Source organism: Panthera onca, chromosome A3, assembly GCF_046562875.1.
Source record: "Panthera onca isolate mPanOnc1 chromosome A3, mPanOnc1 haplotype 2, whole genome shotgun sequence".
Classification (NCBI taxonomy): Eukaryota; Metazoa; Chordata; class Mammalia; order Carnivora; family Felidae; genus Panthera; species Panthera onca.
In genome coordinates, this window is record NC_138341.1 from 30,141,304 (window position 1) to 30,161,701 (window position 20,398).

At 39.8% G+C, this 20,398-nt stretch overlaps 1 protein-coding gene and 1 long non-coding RNA gene across 4 annotated transcripts in view; one reads left to right on the forward strand and one right to left on the reverse strand.

The window, feature by feature from the left end:
• The window catches only part of STRN (striatin), a 99,792-nt gene extending 85,345 nt beyond the window's left edge, over positions 1 to 14,447 (reverse strand). For 2 of the 3 annotated variants that reach the window (XM_078444796.2, XM_078444795.2), the window contains exon 1: positions 14,106 to 14,447. In XM_078444796.2, coding sequence (XP_078300922.1) covers positions 14,106 to 14,339 — 234 coding nt within the window. In that variant the 5' untranslated portion in view covers positions 14,340 to 14,447. The remainder of the gene's footprint in view (positions 1 to 14,105) is intronic. The other variant, XM_078444797.2, reaches the window with a different exon arrangement.
• LOC144615960 (uncharacterized) overlaps positions 1 to 20,398 on the forward strand; it is a 426,549-nt gene that overhangs the window by 210,590 nt on the left and 195,561 nt on the right. The gene's annotated exons all lie outside the window — the stretch shown is intronic.

The window sequence follows — 20,398 nt, forward strand, 5'->3', positions numbered from 1 at the left end:
GATATGTGAGTTAAGTCCTGATTCCAAGACAATGAGTATTTTTTTCTATTTCTGTTTGCATTCTGTTTATTTTTATGGGGCACTAATAATATACAGTTGAATTAATATCTTCAAAGGCAGTATTACTTTGGCTAATTTTTAAAAAAACTTATAATTGAATTCAAAGACAACAGCCACCTTCCAAAAGATATCCTCACTCTCCAGAAAAATTATCGATTTTTCTATAGTTATCAGTGGTTTTGGTTGGCAGCAAGGCAGGGTTTTTTTCTGTTTTATTAATTGGGCTCCGTTTTGCAAAACTGAACTCAACTGTAATATTATCACTATTAACACATAATGTTAATACATACTGCACTAGGTATTAGAAGTAAATTAAAAAAAAAAAAAATATGGTACAAAGGAAGCTGCTAAAGCTCCAAGAGGGCAGAGACTGTGCAAGTGATTGCTATATTCCCAATGCCTACAACAATCACTTGCATGTGGAAGATGCCCAATAAACATTTGTTAAATTAATCAAACAGATTCATAAAAAGTAAACAGTAAAAGATAGCACATCCTAAGTGCCAAATGACAAAGCAAGTATTAAAAAAAAGGAACAATCAAAACCAAAACCAAAAACTTTTCATGTTGGAAATGAGATTAAGCTCAATCTGAATAAAGAAATATATAAATCTGAAAGAATAATACAAACTATGAGGTGGTGGAAGGACATTCCAGAATGATGAAACTTTTTGAGCAATGATTAAAAAAAAAAAAAAAGTAGACATGGCTTATGTGCAAAGCAAGATTAAACTATGTTGGTTTAGGAACAGTACCCTAATAGGTAGGAAATATAAACAGTCTAATCATGGAAGAGACTTGAAAGCTACTATAGACAAAAAGAAAAAAGAGTACCTTTTTTTTTAATGTTTATTTATTTTGAGAGAGAGGGAGACACCAACTCCGAAGAAGGCTCTAGGCTCCGAGTTGTCAGCACAGAGCCCGATGCAGGGCTCAAACCCACAAACCACGAGATCATAACCTGAGCCAAAGTCGTCGATGCTTAACCAACTGAGCCAGCCACCTAGGCGCCCCTAGAGATATAATTTTATAAGACATCTATCTATATAAAAGCAATCAATTGGAGTGGGAAGATTCAAATCAAAGAGAAACAGCTGGGGGGGGTGGGGTGGGGGACAAAAAACAAACAAACAGACAAAAAAACAAACAGTATAATCTGGCAAACAAGTATCTGAACAGTGGCCTGAAAGCAAGATCATAAGAGACTGAGGAATAAATAACCCAAGAGAGAGAAAGAGAACAAAGAAACTGAGAGGGAGGAAAATGAGACTAGTAGAAAACCAAAGGTCCTAAATGTGGTCTGTACAGAGAAATTAACAGCGAAATGAAAGAGAACAAGATAGGATGTTGAGAACATCCTATCGAAATGAAAGAGAACAAGATAGTCTACTAATGGGTAAGACTGCTGACAAAGGGGTTTCTTTTATTATCCCTATCGGCTTGGTTGGTTTTTAAATGGGAAAAACTAAAATGGCCTTGCCACAGTGGATACTACCACTGGCATAATGGATTCAGGTCTATCTAAAGTTAAGAATCATCACTTGATGATAAGCTCTACGGGAGCTGGAACTATATCTGCTTGTTTTCCACTGTTAAACTACAACGTATTTTTCTATGAAGCTTTGGCAACTTTGGTATTTCCATACTTCAGCTTTTTTGTGTTCATTCTCACTTGGCTAGCTATAAGGATCTGGAAAACCAAACGTTCATCTTTGATGAAAAGAAGCAGGCTTAGGGGTTAAAAAAAAAAAAAAAAAGTCCGAATTTTAATTCTAAATTATGGATAACTGGGGCTTTTCTATTTTATTAAAGTAGCAGAGTTCAAAAAAGTTTAAAATCACAGTATATTAATAATGCAACTATAAATACAATTGGAAAAGTAGAATACAAAGTAATGAAAACTACATATTTTATTTAAAGCAAGATTCATCTTCACAGGAAAAAATAATTCATTATCTATTTAGAAGGAATAAGGAACGTGTATAAAATTTGAACACATGGATTTTAGAAAAGAAAAAAATGTTACGTGACCCTGCTGATTGTAAAGACTTTTCAGGACACCATGCCAAAGACACTTCCTGGCAGTCAGTGTTTAACACACAAAGGGAAAAGAAAACAAACCTACACTCACAACTACCAAAACCCAAGCACCATTTGCTGCAGCTAACATCAACCTGCAATTATGAAGCCAGTGGCATCCCTAAAAATGAGCTCGGTCAGAATGACTTGGCAGGGCCCAGGCAATGCTCTACACAACAGAATACAGACACTACTTGCTCTAAAAGGCCCTTTCCAAGGGAAGTCATAAGACAGAACTAGCTAGCAGAAAGAGGGACAGACCCTCTGCTCCCATATACGCCAACATGTATTATACACTCACAAAATTGCCAAATGCTGTAAATATCAAAGATGTCTGAGTCACAGGACCTGCCCTTATGACAATTTAGCTGAGAGACATAATATACATATTTAGACACATATATTTAATACATATTCAGTAACAGTGTAGCCTAATATACGATTCGTTCATTCAAGAACCATTTAGTAAGCAGCTACTATGTGCCGGTAACTGCTAGACCTTAAAACACCCTTAAGTGACTCAAAACCTAGTGAGGAAACAAACACACAAAGCAGGAGACAGGTGGTATAACTGAGACACAGAAGTTCTCAACACTAATCCTCTCTTAACCAAACCTCTGGATTAACCAGTATTCTTCAGTCCCTTGGTAAAACACTGCCCAACGCCCAGGGCACATTAAGTATTCACAGCTAGAGTATGCTATTCTTTATAATTCACCCATACACTGCGTTTTCAGTCAAGTTGTATAAGCTCACCAAGAGTCAATCTGGTTTCCTCCCAAACCTGTTTATGCCAATTGCACTTGTTGCTTTGATTACATAATTCAATTAAACATTACATAAACCCATAAAACATACGTATGAAAAGAAAAACTAAGTTGAATGCTTTGGGAAGACAACACAACAAAGGAGACCTACTAAGCAGGAGACCTGCTATCAAATTAAATGTGGGTGACACAACTGTGAAAGACTAGGGAAAAGTCATAAAAATCGAGGATTCCGTACTGTACACTTTACTCAAGGAAAACCAAAACCAGAAATCATAACCAATGTATTGTAATTGTAGCTTTTTTGAGAAAGACAACACACAACTCCAATCAGGTTCTTAAAAAAAAAAAGTGAAGGGCAGGTGGGCTTGGTCTTACGGTGACAAATGACTATGCGTTTATATTATTTTTAACTTAAATGACTTGGTATCATTTCAACCAGATTAACTGCCCAACCACTGATCAGGATGGTGTTTCTGTTATTTATACAAGCTCTTAGGGGAGCATGAAACTTCACCGTGTCTGGAGGTTTCCCAAAGACAGTAAAATGAAACTTGGAAGAGGATTAGAAATTCACCAGGCAGACAAGGGAGCGAAAATATCCCAACCCTATACATTGACTCAAAAGCATGAGAACAAGAAAAGTGTCAAAATATTTTTCCTTCCATTTACCATGCCCAGTCCCACCACTCAAACTTTTCTTACGGCAAATTATTTATCTTTTCTATGAGTTAGGGAATAATTATTACCTACCACAAAGAGCTTTGTAAAGATTAAAATCGATCACACGTGTAAAGTGCTCTACACTGTACCCAGCACATGGTAAGGGATCAACAACAACAATAAAAACTGTTATTATTTTTGGAGGGGAAAGAAGAGGAAACAAAAGCTAAAGTACTGGGACCATGGTACCATCTTCCCCAAGTAAGGACTCTTTGAAGTTCAATAAGTGTGCTGACCCAGATCTCCAGGCTCCTCCTTGTTCCCTTTTAGCTTTACATGAATCCACATTCCTCAGGAGCAGGTTTTGGTTGTGCATATAATTTAGGCTTTGCTTACTGCTGAACCTTCTCATTTAGGAAATACAAACAAAAAAACTGAGAGTAAGTCCCAGAGTGGGCTGTAATCTTCCATCAGGTGAAATTGGTATCACCCTTATGGAATCTGACATCTTATTTATTTCTCCTAACTAGATATGCTGGTATTGGATCCAATTTCTGTCATATGTAAATGAGTGCTAATGAAGCCTGTGTGTAACACTCCCCCGGCCCTTTCCTTGGATCTCTGTAGTGCAGTCATACCAAGAACCTATTCACCACACCCAAAATACCTATTCCACCCAATCTTCTTCAACATTTCCCAGCGCTCCCCTTAATTTCAGGGCTTCTACTCCTTATTCTTCTCCTGTTCTTACCTAAAACAAAACAAAACAGGGGCGCCTGGGTGGCTCAGTCGGTTAAGCGTCCGACTTCGGCTCAGGTCACGATCTCACTGTCCGTGAGTTCGAGCTCCACATCGGGCTCTGTGCTGACTGCTCAGAACCTGGAGCCTGTTTCAGATTCTGTGTCTCCCTCTCTGACCCTCCCCCGTTCATGCTCTGTCTCTCCCTGTCTCAAAAATAAATAAAACGTTAAAAAAAATTAAAAAAAAAAAAAAAAAAAAACACAGAACACTACTCATTTTTCCTTGAGCCATACTGCTTCTAAGCCAGTCTACAGTAAAATTTCCTTCTTGCATATCAGTATTTTCTAATATTCCATCATCTTATTTAGATAAGGTACTTTTGTTATAAAAGTTAAATAGCACTGTCTGCCAAAGAAAGTGATTTTATTTCTTTAAATACCTTAATGCATAACAGCAAATACATGGTTGACATTATTATTCTGTTCAAACAGCATATGTAAAACAGATGGGCTGAGAATAACCTAATAACCAAAGCACTACACAAAAGGTGATATACGATCAATAAACACTAACTATATTAAAATATAAATACATATATATGTATAAAATATGTATAAAATATACATGTATATATATTTTAATATGTTTAGTATATATAGTATAGCATATGTAGTTAGTATATACATATATGTGCATGTATATAGCATAGTTAGTATATATATGTATGTATATATAGATATACACATACACACACACAGACACACACACAACATAATTAGGCTACCCTCAGAACAAGCTGGAAAAGATCCGAATTTGCAGATTTTTTTAAAGAAATAAACATTTTATATCAGTATTCTCTACACAAAAATAAAACGATTCGAAGAAACTAGAGTGACATATTGTTAAACACCTTTGAGGAACACAAATCGTTGAAAACTTTCCTGAGCCCCTTAAAATGCAATCATTCCACTAAGTTGTTCTGCTTGAAGTTTGAAATATATAAGAATTTACATTATGACAGCTACTCAAAGCATACTTAATCATCTAAATATTGTAATTCACTTGGCTACTTCAGATCAGAAGCAGCTACACAGGGTAAGGGACCAATAAAAGGAGATGATGTATGGAGAACAATGCCTGGGCTTGGGTAGTAGGACTCGTGGTTTCTAAAGTCAATCCCCACCAATTCAGAGTGATCAAGGACCATTTACTTATTCTCTCTGTGGCCCTAACTGATACAACAAGAGATGAGATGGGAATGCAAGCTGGTGCAGCCACTCTGGAAAACAGTATGGAGGGTCCTCAAAAAACTAAAAATAGAACTACCCTACAACCCAGCAATTGCACTACTAGGCATTTACCCATGGGATACAGGTGTGCTGTTTCGAAGGGATACATGCACCCCCATGTTTTTAGCAGCACTATCAACAATAGCCAAAGTATGGAAAGAGCCCAAATGTCCATCGATGGATGAATGGATAAAGAAGATGTGGTATATATATTCAATGGAGTATCACTCGGCAATCAAAAAGAATGAAATCTTGCCATTTGCAACTACGTGGATGGAACTGGAGGCTATTATGCTAAGTGAAATTAGTCCATCAGAGAAAGACAAAAATCATATGACTTCACTCATATGAGGACTTTAAGAGACAAAACAGATGAACATAAGGGAAGGGAAACAAAAATAATATAAAAACAGGGAGGGGGACAAAACAGAAGAGACTCATAAATATGGAGAACAAACTGAGGGTTACGGGAGCGGTTGTGGGAGGGGGGATGGGCTAAATGGGTAAGGGGCACTAAGGAATCTACTCCTGAAATCATTGTTGCACTATATGCTAACTAATTTGGATGCAAATTTTAAAAAATAAATAAATAAAATTAAGTAGAAAAAAAATAAACAACACTTTTGTAAACCACACCAAAAAAAAAAAAACTAAACAAGGGATGAGACTATGCAAGTTCTAAGGTCCCACAGGAGGTAAAATATTCTTAGTCTAATGAAGGGAATACAAAATTGGGAGTAGAGCTATGCAGGGCAAAGAGAGGGGACGTGCGCACGCGCATCCCCGTCAGCCCTAGAATTCTACAGTTACATGTGCTAAGATGAAGACTACAGACAATACATACTCTAGGAATTAACAACAGGTTCATGTGTACAGTTTCTTCCTCCTGTCTGTCTCTGCTCTCCCCATCTCTCTTCCCTCTCTGTCTCTTCTTTTCTTCTACCCCCTTCCTTAGCTTCTTCTCCTGCCTCAGGTTTCTCTCCTGAACTGCAAAGTTCCTCTGTTCCTATCTCCAGTCCTCAATGCTTTCCAGCTATTACCATCTACTACTACATCTCTAGCCTGCTCCTTACTTCCGATACTGTCGGTTTATTGTCAGTATTATTAAACTGTCAGTTTTATCGTCACTATTAACAGTGGCATAAGTAGCCACTATGCCAAATGCATCACTTAAACTAGTTCTTGGCTCCTAAAGTTTAATTTAAATAAATAATACCAAATAAGTAAATAAATAAATAAAACAGTTACAAGCATTCTCTCCACAGAAATCTCAACCAGCAAAAGCAAACCACTTATTGGACATTTATTATAGGTCACAAACTTTGCATACTCTATCTTTTTAAAATTACAACTACTCTGTTTGGTGGCTATATTTACAAAGATGGGGCCCAGAAAAATTATATACTGGAAATGATGGAACTAAGGCCCATACTTTCCACAGCCACACTGCGAGAGACAATGACAATAGACTGTTGTGTCAAATTGACCACTAAAGCAAGAAACTCCAAAGATCCCAAGGGCAAGTTTATTTCTAATGGCCCAGAATTGAAACCTGGAATCCATTAATAACATTCATAAATCAAAAAGTATGCTGGGGCACCTGGGTGGCTCAGTCGGTTAAGCATCCGACTTCGGCTGAGGTCATGATCTCATGGTTTGTGGGTTTGAGCCCCACGTTGGGCTTTGTGCTGACAGCTCAGAGCCTGGAGTCTGCCTCAAACTCTGTGTCTCCCTCTCTCTCTCTGCACCTCTCCCACTCACGCTCTGTCTCTCTCTCTAAAAAAATAAACATTAAAAATTTTTGAAAAAATTTTTAAATAAAAATAATTAAAATAAAATAAAATAAAATAAAACAAAATAAAATAAAATAAGCCTGACATCAAGTAGAGAGTAAGCTGACAAAGGGAAATCAGTCCAGATTATTTGGACTTTCAAACACCAATCAAGGACTGATTAATAAAGGGGTTGGTTTGTTTGTTTTAAATTCTGCTTTAATTTTACCAAGATTTTGGAGAGAAGTTGTAGTCTCCCCCCCACCACTGGGACTCAAAGAAAAGTAAACTTAGATAGTAAATAAAGTTTAGGGTCAAATAAGGATATCTCTTAATAGAGAAAAAGTATCAATTATATTTCTCTACAGATAATTACTGGGCCATTCTTATTTGTCAATTTTTGAAAGTAAGATAATTCAGTTTTCAGTAATAGTGCCTCAAATTAACTCTTCTACTGAAAACAGTTAAATATTCTGGACAAAATATTTTTACATATTTAAAAGGCAAAGCTGATAAGAAGTAAGGAATTATTTGGCCAAAATTGAAAGGAAAATGGGAACCTAGTAAGGTAAGAGAACAAAAGCCACTTTTGCTCTAGAGGTACTAGCCAATCAGAACAAATCTGAACCTTAAGTTTGGACAGCCTTATAGGACCCAAAGAGCAAAAACTAAAGACCAGAACCATCCGGAGTAAAAAGTCTAACAGGTGATATGTCCCACATTTAGCTAAGACCCTGTAGCATATTCCTTCAAGGCAAAGGTGAAGGATGCTGGTCCTCAAATGTATTTGTGGCCAAAATTTGCATCAGCTGGGTGGTCCAAAACCTCAAGCAATGAATTGGTTTTAAAATGGTTCTGGATTGCTAATGCCTCCAAAAACCCATCAGAGCAAATGCAAAGACCTTCTAAAGAAGACACCTTTATTTGAGACCTCAGATTAGTCTTAACACCTTTCCAAGGACAGTGAGCAGCACACAAAAATAACTATGCATACAAAGAAATAAGTCACCATGAACAAGGACCGGCAAAAACAAGAGACCACAGAAAGAGATCTCCAAGACTTCATGCAGAGGAAGTACAGATATACCAACTATAAAACAACTATACTCACTAGGTTTAAAGAAAAAGAAACTTGAAGATATCTTCAGGGAACAGGAAACTATTAAGAAAAAATCCAGCAAATTTAAAATGCAACCAAAAGGAACTTCAGTAATAATTAAAATTAGAAACTTATCAGATGGCTTTAAAAGATTAAATTCAACTGAAAAGAAAATTAATGGACTGCAAATAAGTCAGAATAAACAGATAAAGAAGGTCTAAAATACATGTAATCAGAGACCTAAAGATTAAAGAAAAGAGAATGGGATAAAGCAGAAATATAAAGAGATAGTGACTGATGATTTTGCAGAAATCTAAAGAGATAATGATTGAGGATCATGTAGATTTTTCAAAGAGCCTAACAAAGTCACAAATAAAATAAAAAGAAATATATACCCTGAAACATCATAACGGAACTCAGAACACAAAGTCCAGAAAAAAATATTAAATGTAGACAATAAAATAAGCTAGTAAACAGTGGAACAGAGTAAAATCTCCAGGTCTGTTGTTTTAAATAAAAAGAAAAATGATAAGTAAGCATTAGTGTGACTGATTATCTCAGAAGGGTCTAAGGATCAAGCAAGATAATGAATTTAAGGGCTTGGAAAAAACTATACAGGTATCTGGAGACTTAAGTGACAGTCTGTACAAAAACCTGTTTCATTCTCGGTCATTCAACCTCTCTGTGGGCCTCACTTTACCTGCGGAAGAAGGTTGCAGCTGATTTTTTCCAAAGTTCATTCCAGCTCAGAAATTACTCTATCATTATCTCTCTCAGTCAGAGGGAGGTGAATCAAATTATAATATTCTACTGGCTAAAAATAAAACGCTACCTATCATCAGAAAGAATAATAGAAACGTAACAAAAATTATATCCCAATTCTATAAAAAGCCATCCATATCTGGAATACTAACAGATGTGTCCAAACAATACATGTAAAATCAGAAACAAACAACTAAAGCAGTGGTTCTCAATCCGTGCTCCCTTGAGGGAGCTCAAAAAAACACTAATACCAGGGGCACTAAATCCTAAAATTCTGATTAAACTGGTCTGGGGTAGAGCACAGGAAATGAAGATTTTTAAAAGTTCCCCCAGATTATTCTAAGGTTGAGCTAAAGCTAAGAAATACTGAACTAAAGTGACAAAAAATAATTTTGAGTCACACTTGACTCCTCTTTTCCTCAAACATCACATCCTATCCTTCAGCACACCTTGTTGGTTCTACCTTCAAAAATGCATTCAGAATCCATTAGATTTTGAATACGTATCAAAATAGACATTCACATATCTCATCACTACCAGCTTAGTTCATCTCCAGCCTGGATTATTAACTAGACTCCATGACTCTCTTACCATTGTCTTCCCTCCAAGTGCATTCTAAACCTTTGCGATGCTGTTCCTTTACTCAAAACATTTCAACTGTCACCCATCTGGCTGAGGTACAATCTAAAATCCTTACAATGGGCAAGACCCAGTATGGCATTTCTTCCATTCTTCTCCTCTACTCTAGCCACATGTGCCTCATTATTCCTCAAACATTCCAAGCATGCTCCTTTCCCCCCTACTGTTCTCTCTGCCCTCCCAGAACACCCCCTCCTTAATTTCACCTTTTCAGGTCTTGCTCAAATGGCATCTCATCAGGTAAGCCTTTCTTCCCCAGTCCACCCCACCAAGCACTCCATATCCCCCTTATACCAACCACATTACTGTGATGCTTACTACCACCTAACATTTTATGTATGTACGTATTCATTATTGTCTGCCTGTAGGATCTATTTTAACCATCTTGTTTCTCCAGTGCCTAGGACAGGAGCTGGCATAAAATGGGTGAATAACATTTGTTGACTGAAAATATGAATCAATAATGCCAAAATCCAGATTAATAAATACTCCAGTCTCTATGCCACATGCCCTAAGCTACTCAATCATATCACCTTTTTCATACAATTCTAACATTTCCAGGTAAATAACAGAGCCTTCCCTACTACACACACCCCCCCAAAATCTAGGGCCAATAGTTTTTGTTTTGTATTTACATGCCTGCTTTCTATTAAGTCAGTAATTTTCAAATAGGTTCTCATTACTTCATTAAGTTCTTTCTTCTTGCTATTCTCCCCATTCACTGCTAGCTCTCTTTTGTGCTATTCTAAGAAAATCTAAGCCCCCACAATGATAAACACTCTGATTTTCCTACATCTTGCTTGTCTATCACTCCAACTAGACTGCATACTTCTTGAAGGTCATCTAGCTCAATGTCTCGCATAAAAGAAATTTCCCTCGATTGTTACGATTAGTATTCCAACTCCAATTCCTTTGACAAATATAAAGCTCAGTAATAACCCTAACCATTCTTTTCCCATGAACTGCCTATTCTCATCTGAATGGTGGTAGTGAGGCAGGAGGGGGATTGTCAAAAATAAAGAGAATTCTAGGGATACCTGGGTGGCTCGGTTGGTTGAGCATCTGACTTCGGCTCAGGTCATGATCTCATGGTCCGTGGGTTCAAGCCCCACGTCGCACACTGTGCTGACAGAGCCTGGGGAGCCTGCTTCAGATTCTGTGTCTCCCTCTCTCTCTGCCTCTCCCCTGCTCCCGTTCTGTCTCTCTCTCTCAAAAATAAATAAACATTAAAAAAATTTTTTTTAAAAGAGAGAGAGAATTCTACATTAACTGAGATGGGCAAGGAGGGGAAAATGATAAGTTTACAGCACAGTATAACTGGTTCCTTCCTCCCAAGACCTGAAGAAGGGAGGAAGTGGTAAAGGCAGACCAGGTAGGTGACAGCTTGGATTGCCTTGCACAACTCTGTCCTGACAATCTGAAAGAGCAAGACTAACAGGTTCCTGAAGGGACAAATTAGACTTAATCTTAAAGGTATTTTTGTTGACTTCGGTGTTAATGACTTGAGAAGAGATTTAAAAACCAAAGAGAGGACATCAATTAATCCAAATTTCATCACCACTCATTCTCTGACTTCCGATTTCTTCTAGAAAAATTTAAATGGCAAAAGAAAAATGAAGGGGTATGTTCACATTTAATGATGTTGATAAAAAGAAATTATTTTAAAAATATGTTTTCAGTTGTGAGACTCCCGCAAACTCTCTTCCCAAAAATTATGTTATTTGTTCTGTTTGGAAAATATGACACATGTTTAAAGTTCCTCCCTGGATGCTTAATTTAGTGTAAGCACAAACGAAAAGATACCGTAAAAATGCAGTGCTTTCAGTGTGAGGAGCACCAATTGGAAACCTACCTGAGCTTTAACGTTTGCCATTAAAAATCCCAGAAATAGCACGTGTGTGCATGTGTGTGTAAAACTGAAGAGTGACTACAATTATGGGTAAATTGAAAAGTTGAAATGGAGGGGTGGAAGGGGAGAACTGGGAGACAGGACAAGGGTAAGATGAGCTGCAAACTCCCGAACCTCCACAAGTAAAAAGGGAAGAGTTATTATCTTGTTTGTTTTTGACCAAATTAGTGTGACTCACCTTCCCTAAACTGGAAATTAAAATTTAAGCAGCCACATAAAAAAATCATTCTCCACACCCGAACAACGTTAACGCTAAAGCCTGCCTTTAACACTTCCTTGAAGTCTGAAATCCGCAATTTCATTTATGGAATGCACTGTTTAATAAAGTGAATTACTAATAAATTTAAATGAAGCATTCAAGTCTGCTTATCACTATACAGACATGGTCAGATTCATTTTGAGAAAAGTTACAAATACCAACAGACTAGATACTAAAGTACATAATGGCAGACGTAAAAAAAGTTGCCAAAGAATACAAACATAGAACTGTGGAAATAAAGAATGAGAAGAAATTTTAGAAACTATGGGTCACTGCCTCGCTTCACTCAACTCCTCCCAGAGGCCTTCCTCACCCACCCCACCTAAAATAAAAAAAGCTGCCGGGAGCCTGGGTGCTCAATCAGTTAAGCATCTGACTCTTGGCTTCAGCTCAGGTCATGATCTCACAGTCTGTGAGTTCGAATCCCAGATGGGGCTCAGTGCTGACTTGGGATTCTCACGATCTCACAGTTTGTGAGTTCGAACCCCAGATCGGGCTCCGCGCTGACGGGATTCTCTCTCTCTCTGCCCCTCCCCTGCTCACTCGCTCTCTCAAAATAAGTAAACAACCTTAATAAAAAAATAAACAAATAAAATAGCTGTCCCTATCACATTCTATTTCTGTACCTGATTTATTTTCCTCATCCAAGGTGCCATTATGGTCCGGTATATTATGTACTTACATTTGCTGCTTGTTTGCCTGCCGACTAAAACGTAAGCTCTATGAGGACCGAAGCTCTGTCAGTTGTGTTCATCCCAGGCCCTCGAGGCACACAGCTGGCACTCAATAAAGTACTGAATAAATAAATGATGAACCTGAAGTTCACAGAGGTTAAAGGATTTCCTCAAGGTCACAGCCAGCAGTAAGCACAGCTGGTACTAAAACGCTGTCTACTCCCTCTTTCCATAGCCACTTCCACTAGGCCAAACAGATTCCTTCTTTTCTTTTTTGAAGTGCCAAAGAAAATACCCGTTACCAAAAAAAGTGACACGCTGGGTAGCATTTTAACTTCAAGTGTTTCACCAACCAAAACTATACTAAGATTTCAGAAGTGTACAAGATTAGCCAGTAAAACAGAAAGGCACAGCCACTCAGTTCTTCGAGTTCCTTGTGAAACTGGTGTGTGCCTTGGAAGTTTTAACATCAGCTTCGGAAACACACTTAGCAATTCAGAATGGCCTGTAAAGTATCAGCCTCACTTTCTTCTAAGAGCCCACAACAGCTCCTTCCTGGATATGCTTTATCTTGCAGATTATGCAAGGAAATGTAACCAACTTTAAAGTCCCTTTTAGTTCCTTTCAAAGTACAAGGCAATCTCACAAAACCCTGGGCATAAAATTAACCCTTGGGAAGTTTCAGATTCTGAGAATAGGAAACCATCTCCGAACCATCACCTGACGGTGATCATCTAGGTTCTTCATGATCTGAAATACCTAAAAGAAACGCGGAGGTGGGGGGTTGGGGGTGGGGGGTGGAGGAAGAGGAAAAGAGAAGAAACATTTACATACATCAAAAAGGAGCTGATATCCCTCATAATACTTTAGCCCAACATCAGCTTCTTGCCTAAAGTCAAGGCCCCACGCACACAACTTCGGTTGTCTGCTTTGGTCACCTCCCTTTCAGAGAGACAGGAGCCAACTACCAATACCTTTCGCAGGGAACATCTCTAGACCTAGGATGGGACTCACTAGGGCAGAGGATGATTTGCTAGACGTCTCTCAAAACTACTGTCAGCCCAATTAGTTAACTGAAAGGGACGACCTAAAATGTGGGACGGCAAGAGAGTTGAAATGAGACTGAGTTAAGAGTGTGAAGGAGCAGACGAAAAGGAACGGGGAGGGTAAACAACGCATCAGGGGCTGGAGTGGGAACCTAGGTCAAGGCAGCGGGGTCAGGGAAAGGCAAAGGTGAAGGGGGGAAAGAGATGCGGTTTCTGAGTGGGATGGGCGGGAGCAAAGGGGGAGGGGACCAGGGGGGCCGAAGGGGGAGAGGGGGGAAGGGTCCTGGGCGGGGCGGAAGGGAGCGAAGAGGCGGGATGAAGAGGGCCAGGCCGGGAGGGTCTTTACCTGCAGCTCCGCCCGCTCCACCTCCCACTGGGCTCTCTCCACCTCGAAGCGGGCCCACTCGTGCTGCAGGAAGTGCAGGATCCCAGGGAGGCTGTATTGGGCTCGCGCCGCCCCCGCCGCAGCCGCCCCGTCGCCGGCCGCGGCAGCCTCCGCCAGAGGCCCGAGACCCTTGGCACCGCCGGCGCCCGGGTGGTTGTTGCTGAAGAAGACGCCGGGACCCGCCTGCTCGTCCATGGCGGCCGCAGAAACCCCGGGAGCTGCCCAGGAGCCCAGCAGCGGAGGCAACGGCGGCGGCCAGCAGCGCCTCCTCCTGCCTCCGCCGCTCCCCGCCCACACCCCAGTCAGCAGGGAGCAGCCGCCTGGGCGCGGGGGCCGGCCGAGCCCGGGACGGGCCGGGAAATGGGTCAACTGCGGCGCGCGGGCGGCCCAGGGCTTGCTGGGAGTTGTAGTCGCGGGGCGGGGCGGCGGCAAGCGCGGTCGCGGCGGCCTGTGGGGCTGCGAGAGACTCGGGCGCGGCCGCAGCTCCGCCCCCGGCCCGCCTCTGCCCGCCCCTGCCCGCGGCGGTGGGGGCCGACCAGGCCGGGAGCGCGGGTTTCCTCACCCGCCGGTCGGGCGCGAGCGGGCTGCGCGCCAGTGCACCCCTCGCACGCGGAAGTTCTCGGGCGGCGCGCCCTGTTGCATACACACACACATACACACACACGGAAGTTATCGCGCCAAGATACCAGTCCGAGCAGCACATCTTTCAGGGCTTCCTGGTGGTTGTGCTAAGAAACAAGCTCAAGGCGAGGTTCGGAGGTCCAGCTCCTGGACGGCTCCAGCTAGTTGGATCTAACCCTCTCCCTTTGGCTCCAACTTAAGTGTTTCTCTGGCCCCAGACACTCCTCTCAAGTTCTGGCAATCTGCTTATCGCTATCGCTCCTCCCTTTTTTTTTTTTTCTCTCTCTCTTACGGATTCAAACCTGTTGCCTGATCAGTTTTCACTTATAAGGAACTCTGATCACCTCTCTCTCCTGGACCAGCCCTTTTCAGCTTCTACATTCTGGATTGTTGGCACTTCATCTGAAACACTGCTGCGCTGAAGTCTCTTTCTCCTGCAGTAAATCTTGCAGTAGTAAGTCCTGTAGACGTTTCAGATATCCAAGGGTGTTATTTCGGTGTCCTTTTTTTCTACCTTTTCCCGCGCAGTTTTTACTCAGTTCAACTCAACAAATATTTGATTGTCAGTTGTTTCTGTCGCTGGGGACATAAAGATAAATGACACAGTTCCTGTCATCAAAGGGAGATTGGCAAGTATATAATCAATTCTCACAGTGCCTTAAATCAACACCACCTGAAGGAACAAAGTCCCTTTCTCTTCCCTAGAACTGTCTTAGGTATCCAGGCACTTCTCCCTTTTCACTTGTCCCGGTCCCAGTTTCTTCCACGGTTCACCTGCAAACCCGCAGCAGTAATTAGCCTTCAAAAGCACATCAAAGTCCTCTCAAGTGTTTCTCCAAATCTTATCCTCCGAAGTCCCTGAAAATATGTCACTATAAAGTCACACTACAACAATAATGAAAGGAAGGCGCCTGAAAAAAGTTTAACAAATGAAAATGAAATGAAGCACTTATCTTGTCCCCATAACAAGTTATCTGTAATTCTTTTCTTTTGTGGGATGGATTTCTGGGATATCAGACCTGATGGCCATGAAAAAAAAAATGTAAAGATTTAAGCTGCCTGGTGACATGTCAGGGAAGGACATCCTGTTCCTGTCCTCCCCCAACCCTTCCCTTCCCATGGCTGCTTGTGGAAAAGACAGGAAACACACTGTATCTGCCCTGGTTGCAAATAAAGATGGCAAGCTCTCTTTTCTCATTTATTGGATGTTTCTGCTTCATGAATTCATTCTTTATTATAATAAAAGTGTGATCCAGGCTTGGCCAAATTCCCTGTGTCATAAATTAGTTTGGCTGTTAAGTGTCCTTTGAGACACTGCCCAATCCTCTCATTTTACAGCTCAAGAAACTTAAGTCCAAAGAAGTTGAAACTTGTCCACAATGAGGCTTTGAGTGAGTGGCACAGTCCAAATGAGAAACTAGAATTCCTGACTGCTAGTTCATTGATCTTTCCATTAACACGTTGCCTCCTCTCTTATCAGACCTACCAGAATGTGGAAGGGACAATAATGCCACTATGGCATATTTTCTCATCTGGAAGATTTAAGTACTCTTACAAGTTTAAAATGTTAGAAAGTGTTTTTTTTTTCTCTAATAGAAGACATGGCTGACAATTCCCTGAAATAAATTCATAACACACTATAAAACAATTACATTTAATGGTAGCTGTTTAAGAACCCATAAGTCCTTTAGCTAGACTATCAAGAAAAAGGGAGAGGACTCAAATAAATAAAGTCAGAAATGAAAGAGGAGATATTACAACTGATACCATAGAAATACAAAGGGTCAGGGGTGCCTGGGTGGCTTGGTCGGTTAAGCGTCCGACTTCGGCTCAGGTCATGATCTCATGGTCTGTGAGTTCGAGCCCCGCGTCGGGTTCTGTGCTGACAGCTCAGAGCCTGGAGCCTGTTTCAGATTCTGTGTCTCCCTCTCTCTCTGGCCCTCCCCTGTTCATGCTCTCTCTCTGTCTCAAAAATAAATAAACGTTAAAAACAAAAAAGAAAAAAAAAAGAAATACAAAGGGTCATAGGAGACTGCTATAAACAATTCTATAACCTAGAAGAAATGAATAGATTCCTAGAAAACTACAACCTATCAAGACTGAATTGTGAAAAAACAGAAAGTCTGAATAGACTGATTACAGTAAGGGGAAGCAGTAATCAAAAACATTCCAACAAACAAAAGTCTAGGACCAGATGGCTGCACTGGTGATTTCTATCAAACATTCAAAGAAAGATTAATACCAATCTTCAAACTCTTCCAAAAAAAAAACAAAAACAAAACAGAAAAGGGGAGAATTTTCCCAAACTCGTTTTATGGGACCAGCGTTACCCTGATACCAAAACCACACAAATATGCCACGAAAAAAAGAGAATATTATAGGGGCACTTGGGTGGCTCAGTCAGTTAAGTGCCTGACTACGGCTCAGGTCATGATCTCGTGGTTTGTGGGTTCGAGCCCCATGTAAGGCTCTGTGCTGACAGCTTGGAGCCTGAAGCCTGCTTCAGATTCTGTCTCTTCCCCTCTCTATGCCCCTCCTCTGCTCACGCTCTGCCTGTCTCTGTCTCTCTCTCTCTCTCTCTCTCTCTCTCTCTCAAGAATAAATAAGCATTAAAACAATTCTTAATAAAAGAAATTATAGGCCAATATCCCTGATGAGCATAGATGCAAAAATCATTGACAAAATATTAGCAAACCAAATTTAACAAGACATTAAAAGGATCATACACCATGGTCAAGTGACATTTATGCTAGGGATGCAAGGATAGTTCAACATCTGCAAATCAATAAGTGTGATACATCATGTTAACACTCAACAAGGCAGGTATAGAGGGAGTGTACCTCAACATAATAAAGGTTACCTATGACAAACCCACAGCTAACATCATATACTCAATGATGAAAAGATGAAAGCTTTGGGGCGCTTAGGTGGCTCAGTCGGTTGAGCGTCTGGCTTCAGCTCAGGTCATGATCTCGTGGTTTGTGAGTTCAAGCCCTGCATCCAGCTCTGTGCTGATAGCTTGGAGCCTGGAGCCTGCTTCGGATTCTGTGTCTCCCTCTCTCTCTGCTCCTCCCCCACTCATGCTCTGTCTCTCTTGCTTTCAAAAATAAATAAACACTTAAAAAGTTTTTTTAAAAAATGAAAGCTTTTCCTCTAGGATCAGGAACAGACAAGGATGTCTACTCTCAACACCTGTATTCAACCCAGCACTGGAAGCCCTAAACAGAGCAATTAGGCAAGAAAGAGAAATAAAAGTCATCCAAATTGGAAAGGAAGAGGTAAAACTGTCACTATATACATGACATTATATATAGAAAACCCTAAATACTCCATCAAAAAACTGTTAGAATAAATGAATCCAGTAAAGTTGCAGAATACAGTCAATACACTAAGACATGTTGCATTTCTACACACTAACAATGAACTATCAGAAAGAGAAATTATGAACAAGATCTCATTTATAAGTGCATCCAAAAAAATAAAATACCTAGGAATAAACTTGACCAATGAGGTGAAAAACCTGTATACTGAAAACTACCAGATATTAGGAAGTTGAAGAAGACATAAAAAAATGGGAAGATATTCCATGCTTATGGGTTGGAAGAATTAATATTTGTTAAATCTCCATACTACTCAAAGCAATCTACAGATTCAATGCAATCCTTATCAAAATTCTAAAGGCACTCTTCCCAGAAATAGAACAATTAATTCTAAAATTTGTATGGAATAATAAAAGACCCCAAATAGCCAAAGCAATCTTGAGAAAGAAGAACCTCAATTTTATTCCTCACTCTACAATTATCTAAATCTGGAAATCTTGGACAAATGGTTTAACTTTTTTGATTCACTATTCTGTCACTTTTAATATGAGAATAATATTCAGCTTTTAAGTTACCACAAAGATTAGACAAGAGAAAAAATGTAAAGCCCCTAGCATAGTGCTTGACCAATAGCATATACCAAATAATGATAGCTATTATTATAACAGAGTTCACAAGACTGAGTAACATATAAAGACGATAAATACTGGGGGGAAAATAATTGTTCTTTTTTCTTTCTAATCCCCTATATAGAAATTCAATTCAGCAGAGTTAAAATAATCTTTAAAAAATATTAATGTCTATGCCTTACCCTTAAGCCTCAGACCTTAAGGTGGTACTGATTACCTGATCATTTCATTTTATAACTGATAAAACCTATGACACAAAAAATAAAGTCTCATTTCCAAGCACAGAGAGAGCTGTCAAAATGTTGTTTCATGCATCAGTATAACCAGTATAAAGTGAAAAATTGTGAAATGCTGAATGTTTATTTAGATAATTAGAGTGTTGGCTTTTTTTATTTCAATGTGTATGTTATATGGGATGGGGATTATAGGAACACAAAACAACGAATAAGTCATCTGCTCTTTTTTTTTTTTTTTTTTTGTATTTTTCATTAAAATGAGTGGGTATTTTTAAAAAACTGTGCAGGAGACTGACTGGTTCTGTGGTAGAACATGTGACTCTTGATCTCAGGGGTTGTGAGTTTGAGTCCCATGTTGAGTGTAGAGTTTACTCAAAAAAATTTTTTTAATAAAATAAATAAATAAATGATAAGTCACTTGGGTCTCTGATTTTTTAACTGCTCCAAGAAGAGTCTTCAAATTGAGCTTCATGGCTTTTTCAGGATTCTGGGCAGAGAATAGAGTGGACCACTTGAGTAGAGATAGGCTTCCACTAGCATGAAGAGAACTTTGGGGAACAGACATGTTCAATAGCTCACTGTTTGCCAGCCTCTGTACTATCTGGCCACTACCTAATTTCCCTCACCTCTCCTTTCTGCCTACCCTGCTTCTACCTTTCCTCAGCTTCCAAGCTCCCTCTTAGATTGGAAGTCTGAAAATGACTGGGTTGGGAGAACAGCCAATAAAAAATTGGGTAGTAAAGGAACTCCGTTATTTGAAAATGTTCTTGGAGTCCAAGAATTAAATCTACCTCACAGTCACATGATAGGATGGGGAAAATCGCCTCTACTATTATTTATTATTACTACTATTATTTTCTTTTGGAAGAGTGTGGTTGAAATTAGAGAGTTGCCGGGGCGCCTGGATGGCTCAGTTGGTTGAGCATCCAACTTCGGCTCAGGTCATGATCTCACAGTTGGTGAGTTTGAGCCCCACGTCAGGCTCTGTGCTGACAGCTCGGAGCCTGGAGCCTGTTTCAGATTCTGTCTCCCTCTCTGTCTGCCCCTCTCCAGCTCACCCTGTCTCTCTCAGGAATAAATAAACATTTAAAAAAAATTTTTTTTAAAGAAATTTTATGTTACTAACACATTTTAGTAAATTCAACTATTAAATAAAATTTCATTTTGAAATTAAAATTAATTTTAATTTTGTAGTGGCTGATATATGGAGGAATAGATACTTAAAACCTAAAATCAGGATTGCTTTCACTGATCTAAATAGCTAACACTGCAGGAGGCTAAAATGATAATACAGCTCTGAAGCTGTAGCAAGACTTCTCTCAGAATATCAGTGGTGACCAACTTAAGATTCTGTTCCTCTCAGCAAAGATCAACTGGTTTTTGAACATTCTTTTTCATCCTCTCCATCAACTCCATGCCTTGCTTCTCTATCCTTGTCTCTTTTAATA